Below are 24,475 nucleotides of genomic sequence, written 5' to 3'. Positions count from 1 at the left end.
TAAGAGAATGGTCTGAGACAAATATCAAGCCTCAATGGAATTAAGGGGGTGCTAACCTGAAGACTGATGAGGAGTCACAGGAAACTATTTTTAAAAAAAACTTTTTGCAAGCTTCCAGTGGAGAAACAACCTCTACAACGCAAATTTTACAACGCACTACCATTACAACAAAACTTTTACAACGCAACATCCATTACATCGCATGCCATTACAACGCAACCATTACAACGCATGACACTACAACGCATACCACTACAACACATGTCAATACAACGCAGTAATTACAACGCATATCATTACAACGCATACCATTACCATCCAACACTTACCCTACTGTTGTACCCCCTGGAGTTAGAATAGTAATTTTTACCCCTACACTATCCAATACTTATATAACATGCAATGTAATGTTATGCGTTGTAATGGTATGCGTTGTAAAGGTAGTATGCGTTGTAATGGAATGCGTTGTAAATGTAGTTTTTAAAATTTCGTTGTAATGGCATGCCTTGTAATGGAATGCGTTGTAATGGATGTTGCGTTGTAAAAAATGTGTTGTAAAGGTATGCGTTGTAAAAGTATGCGTTGTAACGTCATACATCCTTCCAGTGTCCATGGTGCCACACAGCTTCTTACCACAAAGAGTAGCCCCTAGTTTTTAGAAACTATACATTTGTTGGAAACTATACATTTGAAGTGGGGGTATATTGGACAAAGAGAGGAACCTTGATGGAACCTTAGGATTCCCCCCATGTTTTGTTCCATATTGAGTTTACACTTGTGTATGTTTGGTAACCAGTCAAACTATTCAGTGGTTGTGATCCCGAGATATTTAAATATGTGAGCTCTCTCCCAAGGGGCACCGTTAAAGATGGAGGGAAGCGAGCAGATGGGCAGGGGTTGAAGACCTTATATTGAGTCTTGCAGAGACTGACCTCCAGGCCTCTCTGTTTGCAGAAGGTTCCAAATTGATCCCACAGCCTCTGGATCCCCATTGGAGATTTGGAAATTAAGAGTGTGTCGTCTGCAAACAAGAGGGCCGAGACCTTCCTACCGACAAGATATGAGCCATCGTTTTCACACAATCCAAGCCGGGATATTAACTCATTGATGTAGAAAAGAAAAAGGGTGGGAGGAAGCACATGAGGAAGGCATGGGGGCACCACTCATTATGCAGTTAAAATACAAAACAAGATATGGGCTCCAGATACACGTTTCGGCCAAAAAACGGTCCCTGGAGATGTTACCTAGAACCGGAGATTTATTTGGCGAAATCCAATTGATTCCTTTGTTAACTTCATCGACTGAAATTGCCCAGGATTCAAAAGCATCAGAAGTGATGGCTTAATAACCACTGGCAGTACGGAGGCCCCCACTGGCCAAAATCGAATTGCTACCCTCACACAAAGGGGAATCCATGATCCATACTTGTGTCAGTAGAGTAAAGTTTGGATAAATGATCTACCCAAGCAGATGGAGATATATTGCTATCAGTAAGTGTGTTAGTAGCGGGGTGACTGCTTATTAGTATTGTCCAAAAGAAACGCAGATCAATCCTCTTGACAAGGTTTAACAAGGCCTGGGCGGTAAATTCCGTTCCGCTCGTGGAATTTGTGGAATTTTGCATTCCGGGGAGAACGCGGATTTGCCAAAAATTCCACTATCCGGGGCTTCGCGGAATTTTTTGCTTGTTTGCACTTTCAAAATGCGTGTTCGCGAGATATTTCTCCCCGAGCACGCAAACCGTGTTCGCGAACAGGAAAAAAGCATCGCAAACGGGCGGAACAAGCAATTCCGCTTATTCGCTGAATTATAGCATGCTTGCGGAGACTTTTTACTGTTTTGTGGAGCTTTGCATAGCATGACTATGCAAATTTCGCCCACCCCTAGGTTTAACATAGCCTCCCAATTGGCAAACACCCAGCTTCTCTTGGCCTTCTTCGTAATGCCGCTTCATAGCAGGACGTAACTGCCTGGATCGGGCTCCTATTCCTACCTTTAATAGCAGCGGGGAGGGCTCGCCTCGCGGATCTGCAAGACTAGGCATACTAGGGGACCTTTTTCTCTCTCTTGGGCAAAGCCCATCTTTCAACCAAGAACACATTCCTGAGGGAGGAAAACATGGCATGACGGATCTCAGCAATTTCAACCTTCATCTTTGCAAGGTCGATACAATAAGTACCCTCCAGCTAGGTGATAACAACGTGGGTTAAACTGTTAAGAGCCAGTTCGGTGTCTGATATTTGCTGCAGGAATGTATGACCCGGAGTGACAGGAGGTTCAGGGTATTCAGCAATATGCCGTAAAGGGTACGTATGAGTATGGCGGCGGGGAGACCTAGGACATAGCGCCAGGGGCAGGAGGGTATCCGAGTGAGCCTACTCACCCAGGGTGGGCACCACTGCTTGGAGTGGGCTTCTGCAGAACCGATGGAGAGGTGAAGTGATAGACGCCTTGTCACGCAACATGGCAGGAAATGGAACCACAGACGCGTCTTCGTGATTTCTGATCATCTCCAAGAGATATATGCTTTTGTGGATAAAAAAGCAGCCCTGACACAAGCCCTGCTTTATCTCTATGTTGACATTATTCAAGTGTATGCTTGGAATTTCCAAAGTGTTTGTCTGTAAGTGAGGAAGGGGGATAAAACAATCTCAAACAAGCATTGGCAAAGCTAATAGACCCCACCTTTGAGACCTATTGACGTTGCCAATGGTTTATAGCGATGCTGTGCAGCATGGCTAAACAAGAATTAAGAAAAAGTCTAGAATGCGGCCTGCCACGTCATTTTGTACATGTGCGCTTCACACGTGTTTCCTAAAAGATGATGCAAGTGCTTTTTTTTTTATTGATCCGAATTGAATCTGTAAATAAAGTAGAAAATCTGAGAAAGCAACACAGGAGGTGCTGAAGGTTGGAAGCCATGTAAGGGCATGTTTGAGGGGCAAGAGAGAGAGAGAGAGAGACGTGGAGTGTGGGGGAAAAGCAAATAAGCAAGAGAGAGCAACGTGAAGCTGGGAGGAGTAGACATGCACGAGAAGCGCACTAGGAAGACAGCTGCAAAACACATGCACTCTTGTGGAGAGCTAAAGACAAAAGAAAAAAGTAATTCCCTAAAAGTGAGTTGTTGAACGATGCATGTAAGATGGGAAATGGTCATGGGCGGGACATACACAGGATAGACAAGGCAAGCCATTGAATAAGAAGCGGGCAAATGAGAGTGACAGTAAACTCAACCAATGTGTGAGGAGGTGGGGATAATGCCAACCAAATGTAAAGGCAGGGTGAGATATCAGGGACTAAACTGTCTAAACCAACATCTTTGCAGACACCATGCTTGGTGCTGGGTGTAACTGGCACACTTCCTGTGAGCATCCACTATTATTGTGCCATGCGCCTTCTATAAGAGCTAGCTGGATGTTTACTGCCACCTGCAGGTGTGAGGATGCAAGTTCTCTACAGCATAACTTGTTATCATGGGGCCCATTTCATAAAAGTAATCTGAGACAAAATGCTAACTTTACGACTTTCAGGGTTCACAAAGGGCATTTCGGAGGAGTAAAGTTAGGAATCCTAACTTTACTCCTCCTGAATGCCCTTTTTGAATACCGGAAGTCGTAAAGTTAGGATTTTGTCTCAGATTACTTTTGTGAATCAGGCCCAGGGTTCTTGAACTGAGATAAATATTGCATCCCAGCAGAGAGGCCTTCATCCTTCACGCAGGTTATGGGTTAGTATAGTGGAGGGGACCCATGCAGTCTGTTATCCTGCTAAGGTCGATAAGTACATTGCACTACTGCACAATAATAACACACAATATTGCTGTACTTTTGCGTAATTATGCTACATTAAATTACTTGATTTACTCCCACCTCGTAATCTGAACATACTCTTTTTATTCATCTTATCCCTGTGCTTTGGAGGTGATGGGTTATTACTTTGTCTCAGGGCCTTGGTGGTAACCCAGGACTTCTACACCTCTGGTAGCAGGGCCTCTGCGAAGGTGACGCGGCTCGTTTTATAGAGTAGAACTTATAGAGTAGAAATGAATGAATGAATGAATGAAGTACGATTTATATCGCGCTAATTAGCCCATGAAGAGGGGAAGATGGAAACAGAGTAATGGAAGCACCGTAGGTAATCAAGGTCATTACTAGCTGTAACCTCATGATTACAATCTCATCGATCACATCACTGGTCCTGCTAGGAAAGGCTGGTGACGGATGCTGATCTTCGGGAGCATCCGAGAGGTGTGAGGAGGGTTGGGGGCAGTCAGCAGCTCACAGATACAAGGAGCAGCCAGAGTCAGGGTGGAGCTGGAGACCACACAGTCCCTCCAAGCACTTTAAGACTGGAACATGGGCAAGATGAATAGACCTGGTGTTTGCAACCTATAGTCACTCTTTCTCAGTGTGTAATCATGCTTGTGAGCTGAGAAGGTGCCTGTCTTTCCTCTTCACTTGTTAGGCGCTATATCCAGTCCTCAAAGAGCCTCTGGGGTTGTACCTCATACTTTCCATTTGTTTTCTCAGGTCTATTATCTAAAGCCCAACATAAGGCGAGCAAAGAAATGTCCCTTCGCCCACAATCCCAAAGCCTGTAAGTAATCTAGTGATTTTCAGTTTCCTTTATGCTTTTGTGTGCTTTCATTCGGTTCTTAAATCAAAAAGGTGGACAGTCTGAGGTTTTATGATGGATTGTAGATGCGCCCTGCACTGGTGTGTGTCGGAGTCTGTCTGCCCAGAAAATTCAATTTCAAGACAAAATGAGGTTAAGGTTTTTTAGACGGCCCCTCACTACTTCATACTTTTTGACTCATCGCTCCTTCCTTTTCTCCAACATTTTCTTCCTCTCTGTCTCTTCTCAGCCTCTTTTCTTCCTGGTCCGTTCTTTCTAACGCTAGTGTATCTTGATTAGTAATCTCTGGTGTGTGTGGGCGGAATTTGCGTAGTCGCGCTACGCAAAGCTCAGCGAAACGGTAAAAAATGTCTGCGAGCGCGCAGAGTTTCGCAAACACGCGGAATTGCTTGTTCGGCCCGTTCGTGATGCTTTTTTCCTGTTTGCGAATGCTGTTTGCGTGCTCGGGGGAAAGATCTTGCGAACACGCATTTTGAAAGCGCGAACAAGCAAAAATTTCTGCAAAGCCCGCGATCGCAGAATTTTTGGCACTTCCGCATTCTCCGTGGAACGCAAAATTACCCAAATTCCGCAAGCAGAACAGAATTTGCTCCCTGGCCTAGTGCTAGTGCACACGTGTATTATGTGTACGTGGTTCAGACTGGCACTATGCACCTAGTTAACAAAAGGAGCCAATCGGAGGGTTGGGTTCAGAGCCAGGTCGAATTCGTTCCAATAATCACCAATACCAGGAATATCACCTTTCCAGTGGCTGCCAGTATTCTGAGCAGGCGGTGGGGTGGGGTGGGCAGGCCACGCACACATTCAAATACTCACACTCACCCATCTAAATGCACACTCATAACACTCATGCATTCACAAGCACACACAAATACACCCACCATTCACAAGCACAAACACACACCCATCCAGGTCACGCACACACTAGTATGTATGCATTCATACATACACATACAACATTTTTTTTTTAAAGTAAATATCTTACAGGCTGCAGCAGAGTGATCTCGGGTGGTGGGAGAGAAGTCTCCGAGGTTGCTGGAGCTTTAGGACTGCCGCCGAGAGGAAGCGGCAGTCACCTACTCGACACAAAGCTTGGGGAGCGGAGTTGGCCTAACGGCTAGGGCGCTCGACCTCGGACCTGGGGACCTGGGTTCGAGTCTCGGTAACGACGCCAAAACCTCCTGTGATTCTGGGCAAATCACTTAATCTCCCCGTGCCTAAAATGAAAGTGTGTCCTCATGTAACGTAACTGATGCTATGTAAAGCGCTCTGATACCTGATTCGGTTCGGGTCTAGTTTGCGCTATATAAAACTCTGCAAAAAAAAAAAAAGAAGTGTGATGGAGTCAGTGGGAGTTACTGACCGACCTCACTCTGTGACAAGGCGGCATTGATGGACAGTCTACCCTGGGCAATTCAGGGCTTGCAACTGAAGTGCCCAGACCAGAGCCTATCAGTGCCGCGCCCCTTTGTCATGAGGGGAGGACCTGGCTGAGGCACTCATTCCCACAGGGTTGTGAAATCCTCAGCCCGACAAAATTCAGCTCAGACAGCCTTGTGACTGCAGATTTAGAGGATGTATGGTGCCTGGCTGCCTGACCTAAACATGGAGAGTGTCAGGGTGACCTTTGCTCAGCCTGACAGACACTCTTCGTGTTTTCAAAAGGTGGGGGTCTTTGCCCTTAAGGACAGGCCTCGTCCGCACCTCACGCTCAGACCTTACTCTTTCTAGTTCTCCTCTTCTTACTGTCACCTCCTCCGCGCCCTTCTTTCTTCATTCGGTTAAACTCAATTCACCCCAATTTAACCTTACAGGCATAGGCAGTGATACCATTGTTGCTAAAGGTCGCATAGAACATACATTGCAACACCCAGTCCAAACATGAAGTTGGACAGATTCAAACACCAACTTTCACCCAAGGCCAAGCCTCTTGGATGCTCCCTGCAGACCACGTTCACCCCCAAGGAACACCACATCACTAAGAAAACCAAAATGGCCTGGTGCCAGCTCTCGCCACTGAAGAATATGACACCATTCCTCCTAGAAAGAGAGCTCAGGGTGGCTGTTCATACCTTCATGCTTTGGATGTTGGCAAAGCCCTGATCCCTAGCCTCCCAGATTCCAAACTAGGCCCCCTCAAGGGCATCTTACAAGCCACAGCACACCTCACCACTGCCTGCAGAAATGCAACCACATCAGCTCCTGCCCGCCAGATGTCTAATGGCTCCATTTGTGAGCTGGCAGCACTGACACAGCCTCAAATGACTAGCCACAACTCTAATGCCCATGGGCAACCATCATAGGCTCTCGCGTGCCCGCTCCCTGTGTATCGCCTCAAATGCTCAGGCAACACCATCAAATGGCCTGAAGTCATTTTGTAGTCCTAATGCAGGTCATATACCCACATATAGATCTTTTGTACCTTTAATGAGAAATGAAGCTAAGAAAGCTCTGCTTCTGTCTCTTCCTGTCACTGCCTTTACAATATTTCTGATCCAGGGGTCACAAGGGTGTCTCGAGGGACAGCAGGTGGTGAGGAAGCTGTTTGACTTCTGCGGCAATCCGTTGATAATTCTGAATGGTGATGTACTCATGGCAGAGAACTGCTGTAGGGTAGGGTGGTTTGTGTTCAGTGATTTGCTGGCGGATAACTAACTCACTAGTAGTTCACCAGTTGTGTATGCTGAAGTTTGATTGGTGTGGCATGTTTATTACCAGATTTTGCCAAATATCCCACTTTTATTACATGTCACTGGCGGGCTATGCAAAGCGTGTGGTGTGTTGATATGTCCACTAGTGGTATAGTCTGAATATATTGATGGATAACCCAGTACCTTGCAGTGCAAGGACTAGTCTGAGAAGAAAAGGCAAACTAGTTCCATTGATTTACCCAGGACTGAGAAGAGGCTGGTTATATAAGGAGCTAGTTTGTTACGGGAAACAACCTTTACAACGCAACTTTTACAACGCACTACCATTACAACGAAACTTTTACAACGCAACATCCATTACATCGCATGCCATTACAACGCAACCATTACAACGCATGACACTACAATGCATACCACTACAACGCATGTCATTACAACACATACCATTACAATGCATAACATTACAACGCATAGTACCCTTACACTATCCAACACTTACCCTACTGTTGCACCCCCTGGAGTTAGAATAGTAATTTTTACCCCCACACTATCCAAAAACTTAACATACATGCAATGTAATGTTATGCGTTGTAATGGTATGCGTTGTAAAGGTAGTATGCGTTGTAATGGAATGCGTTATAAAGGTAGTTTTTAAAAATTCATTGTAATGGCATGCGTTGTAATGGAATGCGTTGTAGTGGATGTTGCGTTGTCAAAAATGCGTTGTAAAGGTATGCGTTATAAAAGTATGCGTTGTAACGTCATACATCCGTTTGTTACCTGTACCTCTGTTCCCACCTCCAGATGGCGCTGATCTCTGGAATGCTGCAACCTTCAAGGGCCACCGCTCGGCGACAAGGGACCAGGTGCTGATGGACTACACGTCCCCGTGTCCCGAGAGGCCCGCGGTATCTCTCTGCCACAAACCTAAGGACCTCATGACCGATGTTTGTGAAGACCTCCCCAACTCCAGAGCTTCTGAGTCAGTCCTGGATGCTACAGTGGTATGTGTCAACACAATCACCACTAACCTCTTCTTCATTCTTTTGAGCACATCCAACAAACACACCAAGACCAGCAACTAACCCATTCTACCTTAGCAACTAATTCTAGGGACTGCTGCCTCCCAGCTTTGATCTCTGCTCTCACAACGCTGCTGCCCACTGACTCTCATGTGCATCAACAATGTACTTAACTACTTATTTTTTTACAGAGTTTTATATAGCGCAAAGTTGACCCGAAGGTATCAGGTATCAGAGCGCTGTATGTGAGCACCAGTTGCATTACAAGGGGACACATTCATTTATGTTAGGCACGGGGAGATTAAGTGATTTGCCCAGAATCACAGAAGGTTTCGCGTCCTTGCCGAGACTCGAACCCGGTTCCCCAGATTTGAGGTCGACCGCCCTAGCCGAAAGGCCAACTCCTCTCCTCAACTACTGGTTCCTTCGAACCGACATTCATTTTACCCATCACAGGCCACTTTTTAGCCATCTGCCACAAATTACTTTCACACGTGTGTATCCCACGGACCCCAGCAGTTTGTTCCATTCACCTATAGAAAGCGAAGGATCCACATATCCAATTGTAACCTTGTATCCCTCACTGATCTCCCTCACAGTCTGCATCACAAAACAGGCATTGGAAAGTGAGCGATGGACCCTCTGATATGGTGACAGACCCATGTCACCCCTCAATTCTTTGGGCCCTGTCTAGAGTTACTGTCTACATCATCCCCGGCACCTTTATTTATGATCAAGTCAACTGGGTCTGACCGTGGTGCCCTAAAAGCAAATATTTGTGATATCGACTGACTCCATTGTCTTCCCAACTTCTTTGGTTCAGTGAGAGTCCTGTTAAATCACTGCGCTCACCCAGGTCTGTTTGTGTCCTGTACTCCAGTCTGGCCGGTGATGAGGTGGCCACAGACCTACACCTTTATGAGTTTGTTTTTGTGTGCACACCCCATATTATATAGGTAACACATGTTACATACCTTGTGAGCCCACATCTCCATGATGAAAGATGCTCTCTGTACTACAATCACTACATCACAGCTATTGAAGTGAGTGAAATAATCATGAGGTTTCATGCCTATTGCCCACAAGGCTTTTAAGATATTTGAAAACCTTTGATGACCCCCCCAGCATCTGACCACCATTAATGACCCCCACTAATGTTAATGGAAGACACAGTCTGTGTGGACTCGCACCAGTACCCCATCACAGGTTATGTACACCAGCGCTACGTAAGGGACTGACGTCTGTCTGGGCCCGCACCAGTACCCCATCACAGGTTCCGTACGCCAGCGCTACGTAAGGGACTGACGTCTGTCTGGGCCCGCACCAGTACCCCATCACAGGTTCCGTACACCAGCGCTACGTAAGGGACTGACGTCTGTGTGGACCTGCACCAGTACCCCATCACAGGTTATGTACACCAGCGCTACGTAAGGGACTGACGTCTGTCTGGGCCCGCACCAGTACCCCATCACAGGTTCCGTACGCCAGCGCTACGTAAGGGACTGACGTCTGTCTGGGCCCGCACCAGTACTCCATCAGAGGTTCCGTACGCCAGCGTTACGTAAGGGACTGACGTCGGTGTTGGGCCCGCACCAGTACCCCATCACAGGTTCCGTACACCAGCGCTACGTAAGGGACTGACGTCTGTGTGGACCTGCACCAGTACCCCATCAGAGGTTCCGTACGCCAGCACTACGTAAGGGACTGACGTCTGTCTGGGCCCGCACCAGTACTCCATCAGAGGTTCCGTACGCCAGCGTTACGTAAGGGACTGACGTCGGTGTTGGGCCCGCACCAGTACCCCATTACAGGTTACGCACGCCAGCGCTACGTAAGGGACTGACGTCTGTGTGGACCTGCACCAGTACCCCATCAGAGGTTCCGTACGCCAGCGCTACGTAAGGGACTGACGTCTGTCTGGGCCCGCACCAGTACCCCATCAGAGGTTCCGTACGCCAGCGTTACGTAAGGGACTGACGTCTGTGTTGGGCCCGCACCAGTACCCCATCACAGGTTACCTACGCCAGCGCTACGTGAAGGACTGACGTCTGTGTGGACCCGTACCAGTACCCCGTCACAGGTTACGTACGCCAGCGCTACGTAAGGGACTGACGTCTGTGTGGACCTGCACCAGTACCCCATCAGAGGTTCCGTACGCCAGCGCTACGTAAGGGACTGACGTCTGTGTGGACCCACACCAGTACCCCATCACAGGTTACGTACGCCAGCGCTACGTGAAGGACTGACGTCTGTCTGGGCCCGCACCAGTACCCCATCACAGGTTCCGTACGCCAGCGCTACGTAAGGGACTGACGTCTGTGTGGACCTGCACCAGTACCCCATCAGAGGTTCCGTACGCCAGCGCTACGTAAGGGACTGACGTCTGTCTGGGCCCGCACCAGTACCCCATCACAGGTTCCGTACGCCAGCGCTACGTAAGGGACTGACGTCTGTGTGGACCTGCACCAGTACCCCATCAGAGGTTCCGTACGCCAGCGCTACGTAAGGGACTGACGTCTGTGTGGACCCACACCAGTACCCCATCAGAGGTTCCGTACGCCAGCGCTACGTAAGGGACTGACGTCTGTCTGGGCCCGCACCAGTACCCCATCACAGGTTACGTACGCCAGCGCTACGTAAGGGACTGACGTCTGTCTGGGCCCGCACCAGTACTCCATCAGAGGTTCCGTACGCCAGCGTTACGTAAGGGACTGACGTCGGTGTTGGGCCCGCACCAGTACCCCATTACAGGTTACGCACGCCAGCGCTACGTAAGGGACTGACGTCTGTGTGGACCTGCACCAGTACCCCATCAGAGGTTCCGTACGCCAGCGCTACGTAAGGGACTGACGTCTGTCTGGGCCCGCACCAGTACCCCATCAGAGGTTCCGTACGCCAGCGTTACGTAAGGGACTGACGTCTGTGTTGGGCCCGCACCAGTACCCCATCACAGGTTACCTACGCCAGCGCTACGTGAAGGACTGACGTCTGTGTGGACCCGTACCAGTACCCCGTCACAGGTTACGTACGCCAGCGCTACGTAAGGGACTGACGTCTGTGTGGACCTGCACCAGTACCCCATCAGAGGTTCCGTACGCCAGCGCTACGTAAGGGACTGACGTCTGTGTGGACCCACACCAGTACCCCATCACAGGTTACGTACGCCAGCGCTACGTGAAGGACTGACGTCTGTCTGGGCCCGCACCAGTACCCCATCACAGGTTCCGTACGCCAGCGCTACGTAAGGGACTGACGTCTGTGTGGACCTGCACCAGTACCCCATCAGAGGTTCCGTACGCCAGCGCTACGTAAGGGACTGACGTCTGTCTGGGCTCGCACCAGTACCCCATCACAGGTTCCGTACGCCAGCGCTACGTAAGGGACTGACGTCTGTGTGGACCTGCACCAGTACCCCATCAGAGGTTCCGTACGCCAGCGCTACGTAAGGGACTGACGTCTGTGTGGACCCACACCAGTACCCCATCAGAGGTTCCGTACGCCAGCGCTACGTAAGGGACTGACGTCTGTCTGGGCCCGCACCAGTACCCCATCACAGGTTACGTACGCCAGCGCTACGTAAGGGACTGACGTCTGTCTGGGCCCGCACCAGTACCCCATCACAGGTTACGTACACCAGCGCTACGTAAGGGACTGACGTCTGTCTGGGCCCGCACCAGTACCCCATCACAGGTTACGTACGCCAGCGCTACGTAAGGGACTGACGTCTGTCTGGGCCCGCACCAGTACCCCATCACAGGTTACGTACACCAGCGCTACGTAAGGGACTGACGTCTGTCTGGGCCCGCACCAGTACCCCATCACAGGTTACGTACGCCAGCGCTACGTAAGGGACTGACGTCTGTCTGGGCCCGCACCAGTACCCCATCACAGGTTCCGTACGCCAGCGTTACGTAAGGGACTGACGTCTGTGTTGGGCCCGCACCAGTACCCCATTACAGGTTACGCACGCCAGCGCTACGTGAAGGACTGACGTCTGTGTGGACCCGTACCAGTACCCCGTCACAGGTTACGTACGCCAGCGCTACGTAAGGGACTGACGTCTGTGTGGACCTGCACCAGTACCCCATCAGAGGTTCCGTACGCCAGCGCTACGTAAGGGACTGACGTCTGTGTGGACCCACACCAGTACCCCATCACAGGTTACGTACGCCAGCGCTACGTGAAGGACTGACGTCTGTGTGGACCCGTACCAGTACCCCGTCACAGGTTACGTACGCCAGCGCTATGTAAGGGACTGACGTCTGTGTGGTTCTCCTCAAAGGCGAATCCTCCAGTGCTTTCAAAGAGGTCACAATCCCTGCGGAGACACCGCGGCTCACCTACGCTCTATGAAGGGCGAGCTACGCAAGGTACCCACATTAGTTCTCACATATTCAAGGACCCTGCATCCCTTCAGTGGTCTCTGCCAGAGCACCATAGACCCAGCCCAATCTGTTCCACCCAAGGCATTCTCAAACCCCTCCATCCCAAGTGCGACAAGCAACCGTTGCCCAAATCTACCATCCTCCTGCTTACACTTGGGCAGCTACCACAGCCAGAGTTCTCAAAAAAGGTGGTCACTGAGCTTGTGAAACATGGATTAGGTAACATGGTTGCACACGTATGTTGGCAGCCACTGCTCACCGACAACGTCGCCTACTATAAGAGGCAATACTACCAACATGCAGTTGCTCAGCCTCTCAGAAGCCTGCATCTTGCTGAACATTCTATGACGCGGTGGTCCGCATCACTGCGACGTACCACTAGCTGGTTGGCACGCTGGGTTCATTACCTTCCAGCCGCACACAAGATGACCAAAACTCAAAATCTCATCCGTCTACAATCATTGTAGTGACTTCAGTGTAGTAACAAAGGTCGCCATCTTTCATCACTACGCGACTACCCTGTATCTTGATTCGACTGCCAGAACTCGTCACATGCTATGCTTTAGGCACCGACTGTCCTCTCTAACCACTGCTCCTGAAATCAAGTGTCTTCTTGTTCATTTCCTAGGACTCATCATTGGGTTTCCTCCATCTACCAACAATCCTTTCGTGTCACCTGACCACCGCTGTGACTTCTCTTCAATCGGTAGAAGTCCTCAGCTGCTTCCTCGCCCGCACCACCCAACCCTCTCAATAACGTGACTTGTTTCCATAAGGTTCTTTGGTACTTCAGACGCTAGTTTCAGCTTCTGGGGACAGTGCTCAGGACAGCTTCTACTAACAAGGGGACCTGATATTTATAAGTTAATATACCAAAGAGTCTTAACTCCAATCTGAGACAACACAACAATTCAGTACAAGATACCACCATCAATGCCTGCGTCCTTTAGAGGGGTCGGTTATTGTTGTATAGGTAGCTTAACTAGTCGCTATGTGGCTTTTTAAGTGCTGTAATTTTAATATCCATCAATTATCTACGTAAGCCAGTGTGTATAAGTAAACAGTCTCTGAACTACTTTACTAAGGGCAAGTTATGGGTATTTACCAAGATGATAAAATAATAAGAGAGAGATTTGATTTTGATGTTTGTGTGTGTCAAGTCGCTCTTCCACCTGAGCCCAGTTGATTGTGTTACATTTTTTGGGATATCTCACAGCTGGTGTCTCTTTGTCATCTTCTACGCTACAGGTCTACAGCATTGACAGTGTGGACAGGAATCCGCGACTCTGCTTCAAGGTAAGTCAACGAAATATTGACTGTTATTGATATTTTCAGTTTGTCAAGAACTTTACTGTCTTGACAAGAGATGTGTAGAAAAAGAATGCAAGATGACAGTGAGGACCTTTTAAGAGAAATATATCCACAAAACTCACACAAGAGAGTTAGATTTGAGGTGCCATTCAAATTCAACAACATGCTGAGCAAAATGTAAAACAAACTGGAAGAAATTCATTACAATAAACTAACCCTGGGCGTAGTTTGCATAGTAGCGCTACTCGTAGCGATGCGAAGTGCACTTCTCACTACGCAAGCTACGCAAACTGCATAGTACGGTAGGGAAAATGCTGTTCGCTCTGCTGGATGCTTGTCCACACTGTGAAATCATTGCAAATGGCATCTTGCACAGTGCAAGCAGTCATTTTCTGCCGCTCAAGTAGATTTGTACTCGAGCAGCAGCTTTCTCAACGTGGACTGGTAGTTTCTCATCGCTAGCGGTCGCGAGTACACGCAACCACTCGCAATGAGAAACCTCACCTCCCCACTTTGAGAATCTCGCCGGGAGGTTTATTTTCCATGCTCCTGATCGGCAACTTGATTTTGCTGATCACGAACGAAGAAAAAGTCTCGCCGGGATGTTGATTTTGCTCGCTCGCGGTCGCCAACTTGACGTTGAGAATCGCGAGCAAGCCAAAAATGACCGCTATGCGTTTTTGCACTGTGCCATGTGCAATTCGCATACCGTGTAGTAGCGCAAACTACGCACGCTCCGCGAGCGTAGCGTAGTCCTACGCCCAGGGTTACAATAAACGCATACAATGCGCAACAACAGCATTTTTCAATGGATCAATATCCCCACAAAATGCAGAACAGCGGAATCATGGATAAAGTGACTATTATATAAATGTCATTATTGTTCAGAACATTGAAGTGCTAAAGCTTAAGGTTGGGGCGTGACCGTTTCAGTTGTTGTTTTGCTCCATTTGTGAATGTCTGTGGAAAGCTTAACAACTTTGCAAAGCTTGAAAATGTTTTCTTGATTCAGGACGCCATTGTGCACACAATGGTGACTTTTGAGAGAATGTATGTTTCATATATAGTTATTTAAGACAGTAAAATCGAGAAACCTTTGGCAGAATAGAGTTAACACTCTTCTCCTCAAAGATGCCACATAAATGTTACCCTTGATTTTGCATACTTTCTACTGGAAGGGATTATGTCACAAAATAACATTTTGCAGCTTCTATTTGGCTTGGATGGGCTCCAGGAGCATGGGAAGTATCTTGATCTGAGGAGGAAAAACATTTGTGGTTGAAGGAAAATTGCCAAACTTTTCTTCCTTTCTGCACAACAAACATCTGGGACTTTGCATAATTTCATAGGCAAAAATGTGGCACCTACTTAACAGTAGATGTTCATTGACATGGTTTAAGCCTCTTGCTCTGTGCTCTGATTTTGATCAGGAGTTAGAAGAGATGCTGATAAGGAACCCTTGGAGAGCTGTGAGGTGTCTAGTTTCCAATGGTAATATAGCAGCATGAGGAACACACTCTACTGAGGAAGTGCAACGTCATTGATGGTGTTGTGTGTGAACTGAGAGCTGTTTGTTGTGTCTTTTGTGTGGGTACTTTGTTAGGATGAGACTTTCTTGTGGTGAGGTTGATGTTGGATGAAAACCATGCTGTGTGTAGCAACTTGATTTTTCCTAGAAGCAGACTATGGGTCTGATTTAGAATCTGGCAGACGGGTTATGCCATCATTCACATGACGATGATCCCGTCCTCTTTTTTACAAGTGCCATCGGATATAACGCACTTGTAAATATGCTGCCACGGTATCGATCACATGTGCGATGGAGTAACCCATCAGGCCCTATAACATGTCAGACGTGGCGTCATTTAGCCCTCCTGAACGCTTCATGTCAAGTCTTTATATCACTGGGTCATGTTGGAGCACAAAGTAGCATGCCCGAATCTATGGACTCTTATGCACACCTTCCATTTACCTTTTTGGAGAGGATGTCAGAAAATTCCATTCCTAAATGTTTTGTAAGTTAATCAACTTTCAAGCCTCAATTCCTTCATGCCCTAAGTTTTTTAATGAATGATTTTGAAGACGTAAAATGTAGAGCAGCCAATGAGATTCGTCGGAGACCAGTCTGGGCAAAGGGATTGGGGGTTGACACTCAGGGACAGGCTAGAGCAAAACCAACGTGGGCATTGACAGCAGTTCATGAATAGTTCTAACTGCTAAGGCTGCAAACCTGCAGATGTAATTTAAGTTCATTGCAGTCTGTGACAGTCATACTCTTACTGACAATCGTTCTTGGCATTTTCTGGTCTTTTTCAAATATAAGAACTCCTCAAATGTCCTCAGCTGAAATGCTGAGTGTGGGAAAGAAATAGATGCATGCTGTATCTGTTCTGGGGTTTCTGTCATTTTCCTGTGGGTTTCATGTGATTACGTCAACAGAAACTCTGATACTCAAAAACCTTTGAGCATCACCGTCTTCACTAATCCCACTTTCTAGAACCTCTGATGATGAGTCTATTCTGAGAAAAAATGTTGTCTAAAGATGTCGGCTTAGAAGTGGACCCTTGGAGCTTTTCATGGTCCCAGTAGAATCAATCTGACCTTCAAGATCAGAGCATCACACACCAGGCTATGGGTCCACCGGTCATGCTGCAGCTCTTGGTTGCTTCACGAGCTCTGGATTCCTTCACTCTTCAAGCAAGCCTGGGCAGAGGAGTCGTCCCGCTAAACTAGAGAAAAACCCTTGTCCCCAGAACCGCTCTGGTCTTGATGCACAGAGGCAGGAAGAAATCACTCTGCAGGAGAGGGCACTGGATGGGGTTCACCTCTAACACAGGCCCTGACTTCACAGAGCACCCAGGAACTGCTAAGAATCTCTTATAGATTTGTGTGGGACAGGAGGCCTGGCCTCTTGCTGTGCTTCGACTTCAGGTGGTCTAGTCCTGGGCACACATACAAATAATTATACAGTGATAATGTATCAACACAGTTCAAGTGGATTCGCAAGCAAAGATCAGTAGTCCTGGTGGGTAAATTGTTGTTGTCTTTATTCCATATGTCATTTGCGTAAAAAAGAAACCAGCCAACACGTGTTTCGTCACAAATGGAAATTAATTCCCCGACTTCCTCAGGGCTGTCTTATGGGTACAAAGATCTCGGTAGCCGCTCCGCCGGTGATAATTCCAACCCGGCTGGCCAAGTGGAAGTCCTATAATAATGGACTAATCAGTAAAGGATGCACCGTGATAATGGTGATCCAGTATGTAGATCTGTCGTGAGTACTCCAAAGGCAATAATTGGTGCGTGTCCGTAATGAAGATCCAAAAGCGTGTGCGCTATGGCTTCTCACGGCAGTATGCTGTGTTCCGAGTATGAACTGGTGTCCAACTTGGCCAGCCGGGTTGGAATTATCACTGGCGGAGCGACGAAACACGTATTGGCTGGTTTCTTTTTTGCTCAAATGGCATATGGAATACAGACAAAGAAACTTTCTACCCACCAGGACTACTGATCTTGGCTTGCGAATCCACCTGAACTGTGTTGATACATTATCACTGCATAATTATTTTTATGTGTGCCCAGGACTTGGTTGTATATTTAACTGTGTAGGGTTCCCCTACATGAATTCTAGGGGTTATAGGGCTTATCCCCTCACCTGATTGCACCATATACTATAGTGCTCACTAACATTTACATTTATAGAGCAGAGCGCCACACTTCGTGAGTTACTAAAAAGCCTCCAATTTAGAAAATTCAGGTGGTCTAGTGACGTCATGGAAACAGATGAGGATCCCACAACATGGAGTCAGGGGGTCAGCTGATCTCACTGTAATCTTCTGGACAGAAGGTGGGACCTTGTTTGTTATATGTACTTGTGTAGCACGCTATTCTGGTGCCTTTCACCGGGTGAGCGGCTGTCTCTTTGATGGGTTATTCGAAGAGCCAGGTCTTCAACTTCTTGTCGAACTCAAAAAGCGTTGAGGAGGCTCTGATGTGAAGTTTGTTCCATGCCTTGGGGGTAGGGGTAATGGAAGAGAAGGCGCAGCCTCTGGCTTTAGTTTTATGGATGCGGGGTACGTGTGCCCGTGAGAGCCTGGTTGAGCGAAGACGCCTGGGAGGTTGGTGGAAGTGTACACGGCAGTTGAGATAGGCTGAATCAAGGTTGTGTAGAGCTTTGTGTGTGTGTGAGAGAAGTGTAAACTGAGCCAGATTGTGAATGGGGAGCCAGTGTAACTCTCTGAAGCATGTGGTGATGTGTGTGCAGTGAGGTAGGTTGTGGATGAGTCGAGCGGCACGTGTCGGAAGGTTTGGAGTCTGTTCAGGAGGGTTGGGTGTATAGTGTTCCTGCTGTCACTCATCTCAGGGAGGGTTCAGGCAGTCAGAGTTCTTGGAGATAGTCATTTCAGGGAAGGGTCAGATGTTCAGTGTTTCTGCTGACAGTCATCTCAGGGAAGGATTGGGTGTGTACAGAGTTCCTGGTGAGTCCTGGGGGCGGGGCCTGGGTTGTGAAGGCACAGAGGGGAGTGGTAGTGCACTTCCTTCATTGCAGATGATGGTTTGGCCAGCCATCTTAGGCCGTCCAAACCATCATACGCACTGAACCTCTTTCCACTCCTAGCTGCATTGCTTGGGTTGGAGAGAGCACGCACAGACTCTCCGTGTGTCCTGGGGCGCTAATCGAGGGCGCTCTGGCCAATCCTGAAGCTGCTCTCATCTCTTGCGAGAGCAACTTCAGGACCACCTGTAGGGCAGGATGGGAGCCTGGGCCTTAAAAAGAGGAAATATTATTATTTTGTATATTTACCCCTCGCTTCACTACCCCTATGCCCCCCTCACAACCTCAGCCCGCCCACCGACCACTCACACCACTCATAGTAAACACCGCCCGCTACTTATTTTGGAGTATCTGTACTTGGTTGAGTCATTATATAACCTATTGTATGCGTTGCTGGTCCCTAGCTAGAGCTTAATTTGATTTTATTTCCAGTGCTCAGCGCCGACACTGTCAACCCCGGCGCTTGTGACAGTCTGCCACAAGGTGGCACTGTCTGGCTAATTTAGAGAGGACCACAACAAAAGTTAATTATTAATTCAGTATACATTAAAAATGACTATTACCTGCTGACCTAGACATTCTTACAGCTTTGGGGGTCCTGGAAAGGTCTGAATTGTCACACTTGAAGGAGTGTGATGGTTAGTAGTTGTGCTGTCACTATTATTGGCAGCATTGCAGGGCACTGTGTGCTGCAAGCTGCAGTGACCTCCTGAGGAGAGCCCTGGCACTTTTTTTTGTAATTAGGCACTGCCCTAGGCCTATTTTCTATGCTCTCCAAACCTGCACCCCCACTCACCCCCTTGTAACCGTACACCCCCTGTTGCTAAACCAAGCTCAAATTGACCTCACAAGTGGACACATGTTTCTGTGTCATTTCCACCTTCATCGCACAACCACTTGCCGCACACACTTGTTCATAAGTAAACACGTGCCCTGTGTGTTGCTTCACACCGCAGGGCTTCTGAGCTGTCACCATAGTTTGTAAAGAGTTGCTGTGTGCTCTTAGGGGGGCAGGAACACGCTTAAAGGAACTGCTGGCTGAGATGTCAATCATGAGACGTGTGCATTGTAACATAAAACATGCCTATGACGTATCAATCCATCACTCCAAGGCTGCGACTGTTATGTAGCATTTCTGATGTTTCTATGCGCTTTCTTTCATTGCAGTTTTCCTTGGGAGCCAGCAGCCACGTGGAATGCCCACACACAGGAGGTAAGGCGAACTCCAAGAACATTACTTGTTCACATTAGACACTCCAGAAGGGTCACGCGCATCCCTTTACAATAGTCCTATTGTGTGGTTTCTGATCAGCAACAACCACAAGCTAGACATGTTTGTGTTGTGAATCTAGTAAATCAGTCATAGCACAAAGAGGTGCTGCAAATGTGAGGAAGATGTCAACACAGAGATGACACAGAGGGCCCGATTCACAAAAGTAATCTGAGACAAAATCCTAACTTTACGACTTTCGGTATTCACAAAAGGCATTTAGGAGTAGTAAAGTTAGGATTTTGTCTTCAGTGTGTCTTAAGTTTTTGTCCTAAGACAACATCTTACATTTTGTCTTAAGTTCTGGTTTTAAGATAAAATCCTAACTTAAGTTTAACTTAAGTTTAGCTTAATTTAGGATTTTTTTAAGTCACACTTAAGACAAAATCCTAACTTTACTACTCCTAAATGCCTTTTGTGAATACCGAAAGTCGTAAAGTTAGAATTTTGTCTCCGATTACTTTTGTGAATCGGGCCCAGAATTGTTAAATCCCCTGGTTTGCAGAGGGGTGCACAATACAACCTTGATTGTCAACTTCTCAGAGTCTGGGGACCACAACCTCCTGATGGTGGCAAAGTTGCAAACGTGTCCTGCAAACAAATGTAAATAAATTAGTGTTAAAAAGCATTTGCTGTCTCTTTGTTTTGACTACACAACATTAGTGTCCACTTGAAAGATAAAAAGCCCATAACAGAAGATGTTGTGTTTACATAGGAATCATGTCAAAACATCATACAAAGGCGTAGCCAAGTATAAACAAAAGGAATTACACAAGAGAATAACATGTGCAGCATACAGTGACCTTACCTGTACCTAATCAAGATGTGGCACACTCTCGGAGAGGCCCGTGACCATACAGGCACAAGAGGCCACTGGTCGAGCAGACCTGTAAGGTCCTAGAATTCAGAGGTGCCTTGCAATATTCTTGTTACGTACACCTGAGGGTACTTTATCTCTTATAATAGGTGACTGCTTAAAGATTATACACATAGATGGAGCGAAATATCAGAATTAAAAGATGCTACATCATCCACAAAAGCACTTGGACATCTGGATGTGCATTTTGTGAGCGGTATAAAAGATAGGATTACAACTTTTTGAACAATGACCTCTTTTCGACGAAATACTTTCATATGCTTTAAATACCAGCTATTTGTAATTTGCAAAAAGTTTAATTGTTTCCTCACAAATGCTTGTTTAGAACTACATCTAATGTGGTTTGTGGCCACTGTGCTTTCTGCAGAGTTCTTTTTTTAATCTTTACTCACTAATCATTAGAAGCGGATGCTGTGCTTCACCAGTGTTGTACGCGCTGAATCAATGCTCTACTCTCACACATTTGGGGGCCTATTTACAAGGGCTTTATCTCCCCTTTTTTGGCTTAAAAAGCCCAAAAAGCAGAGCTAAAGCTATCACCCTATTTACAAGAGGGTGCTAGCATGCATAATCGCATGTTAGCACCCTTTTTCCCGACGCCTCCCTTTGCAGCTCTAATGAGACGCAAAGTGGGCGTCACTGGTTGTACCCCGGATGGACAACCTTGCAAATATCGCTGATTTTCACATCACGATATTTACAAGCCTGCCCCAGCATTTTAGCACACGTTAGTTTTTGGAAAAAAATGCTGTTTTCTCCAAAAACTAAAGTCTGCTAAAAGGCAGACTTACCTATCCCTGACATTGGGGTGGATTATGCTGGTACGACCATGTGGGTCGTATCAGCAAGGTTATCGCCGTGTTGCAGGGAACATTGCTGGAAAACCAGCGATGTTCCCAGCAAAACGGTGATAGCCTCGCTATCTCTGGAATTTTTATCGCCCTGGAGAAACGCGTTGTTAATAACGCGCTACCAGGGCGATAAATTCCAGAGATAGCCTGCGATAAGAAACTGATCGCTAAATACGGCCAGCGATACTTATCGCTGGCCGTTGATTATATGCCCCTTAGTTTTCTTGGCATGTTTTCACACCATAACTCGCTTGCAGCATGAGAATAAGGTTAGATTCTTATATGAATGTTACAGTAGCCAGTGGGTTACATCCAGGTCTTACAAGTACACCTCAGGAGCCTTTATCATTGTTTTACAAGGTTCCTAATAATATCATTTACACTAATTATGTAAGAATTTTAATTTTCTGAACTCACAAAGGATGTTCCATACTCAAAAATCTATATTTTTCAAACTCAAAGGTACTTTTATATATTTTAAATACTTGAGACCCTTTCAAACGTGATTATACCTTTTTAGTTTTCTTATGTTTACAAACTTCTAAGGGACTTTTCACATTATTAAAAGATTGAGCATTACTAGTCAAAAGCCATTTGTTCCAAGACATTATTATGTGTACAGTGTTTCAGATATTTTATTTGTGCAAGAGATGGTTCCACAAACGTCACCTTTAAGAACGATTTTGCTAGTTAAGTGAACATTTTGAAAACTTGCAAATTCAAAAAATGGAATTGTCAATCACACAACAATTCTCCTGGTTGAAAAAAAAATATAGCACGTCCCTCATAATTAGATATTATACTGTAAGAGATTTAGGGCCATATGTATGAAGCTCAAATGGGTTCGCATTCGGCGTTTGCGAACTAATTTTCGCTAAATGGTATGTATGTAGCAAATTTGAGTGCAAAATAAGGAATCGCAAATTTGCGATTCCTTATTTTGCGATTGCATTTAAGGAATCGCAAATTTTGTGATTCCTTAAATGCTATGTATGAAGCACCCAAGTTGTGCGATTTCTTAATGAGAAGTTGGTGGTAATTTGCGATTTCTTTCACAAAAGCACTTTTTTGCATTTGTGAAGGTGCTATGTGGCGCAAATATATGCCCTTAGGGCATGTATGTGCGCCATATGCGCACACATGTGAATTTCAGGGGTGCATCAGGGTGTCCTATGACACCCTTGCACCCTTGAAATTATTCTCAATTTGCGATTCGCAAATTGCGAATCGCAAATTGAGAATAACTTCACATTCATGCCTATGGGCCTCCTGGCCCATGGAAATGAATGGGAAATTATTCCTTAATTGCGATTCGCAATTTCCTAATCGCAATTAAGACATTTTAAGAAATCGCAAAAAAAATGCGAATTTCTACATACATGCCAATTTGCAAATCTCAAATAGCGATTTCTAAAAAATCACTATTTGAGATTCGCAAATCTGGATGTTGATACATCTGCCCCTAAACTAGTTCGTTGAGTAGGTCAATTGATTGATAGTGTAGACCGAGGGTCTTCAAACTGGGGGTCCTCAAGTGATCCCGGGGAGTAGGAGGGGGAGGGGGAGGCTCTGGCCAAAAGAAGCATTATGCTGAAAACAGTGCTTTGTTTTCAGCAGAAAAAAATTAGCGATAGTAAGCCACTCTTTAACACACTAACATATTTTAACATTTATATCCTGGCTGGGACAAGGTGCCAAAAGGGAAGGGACTCCAAATATTCTTCAAAACCCCTCCCCCACTTCTAATAATCACACTGTGGATAGTTTTACATGTTAGTAAGCCTGCCTGACCAGAAAGTATGTCTGACAACCATGTATTTGATTGCATTTTTAAAACAGTAACAGAACTTAACTGCAATATTTAAATAAAGCTAGACATATTTAAACATTGCCAGTTTAATAGAATAATTGTGAAACTTTTTTTAGGGGGGAGGGCCCTGGTGATTTTGTTTTCTATGGGGGTGGGGCATTAAAACGTGGGAAGACAACTGGTCTGGACACACAGATCACATGTGTCGACTCATTTGGGGTTACTGATTCACAAAGTCTGATTGCTTTAAAGGTCCTAATTAGTACATCAGACATCTCAGCGTATCTACTCCAGGGCCCAATGTCAACAACTTCTATACAGATTGGAGGCAGTGTAACTTCACCTTCAAACCTTGAAGTGGTGTGTCGACAGAATTAATGTTAGATGTGCAGGACATCTAACCTGGTCTTCTATTGGAATTCTATAACGCATACTAGCAAGCCCATTATCGCCGTTTTAGCGGCAGTTTCCTGCAGCTAAAACTTTGATAATTTTAACGAGGTTCTTGCTAATATGCCCCTCAGTGCTCTGAGATTCCTCAACGCCTGAACACTGAATATCAGACATGGGATGGCCCTTACCTGTTAATATCCCATCATTTCAGGTCACCATGGTGATAAAAGGTGCCAAGACAACTCTCTGGTAAACTCTTGCTACAGTGACACCAGGGAACAGACCCAGTTGGAGCAGAACATAAATCCAACCCAATGGAGCGGAATTTCAATTCATTACTGATTTGGCAAAGGTTAAAAGTCTGGCGCTCGGCGTACCCGCACACTCCCCAATTGAAGGTGCGAATCCTACAAGTACTGTTTGATCTCAACCCAAGCCTCTGCGGACTGAGAAGTTTGCGTCTACTCTTGTGCGATTATCTCCTGAGTTGTATTGTGAGTCCACTAGTTCTCACATAAAGTCATTCGTGACAAGGGTCGCGGTGCACAAAAAATACCCTAAATGAAGAAGTAACTACAGATTGCATCAGGGGGATGTTTTGACACACCAAGAAGAAAAAAAGTAGCTTGACTTCAAGCAGACAGAATATACTTCTGAAATAGAGAATACGTAGGACAAAAATGCTGTGTTGAGAATTTCTGAAGAGCCGGGTGTC

General features: G+C 46.5%; 1 protein-coding gene across 3 annotated transcripts in view; it reads left to right on the top strand.

Moving 5' to 3' along the window:
• Nucleotides 1-24,475, top strand: part of IL17RE (interleukin 17 receptor E) — a 156,737-nt gene that overhangs the window by 115,854 nt on the left and 16,408 nt on the right. For all 3 annotated transcript variants that reach the window (XM_078661842.1, XM_078661841.1, XM_078661843.1), the window contains 4 exons: nucleotides 4,530-4,596; nucleotides 8,091-8,290; nucleotides 13,942-13,989; nucleotides 19,727-19,772. In XM_078661842.1, coding sequence (XP_078517968.1) covers nucleotides 4,530-4,596; nucleotides 8,091-8,290; nucleotides 13,942-13,989; nucleotides 19,727-19,772 — 361 coding nt within the window. The remainder of the gene's footprint in view (nucleotides 1-4,529; nucleotides 4,597-8,090; nucleotides 8,291-13,941; nucleotides 13,990-19,726; nucleotides 19,773-24,475) is intronic.

The sequence above is a fragment of the Lissotriton helveticus genome, chromosome 9 (assembly GCF_964261635.1).
Source record: "Lissotriton helveticus chromosome 9, aLisHel1.1, whole genome shotgun sequence".
NCBI lineage: Eukaryota > Metazoa > Chordata > Amphibia > Caudata > Salamandridae > Lissotriton > Lissotriton helveticus.
This window is presented reverse-complemented; position numbering and strand designations above follow the sequence as displayed.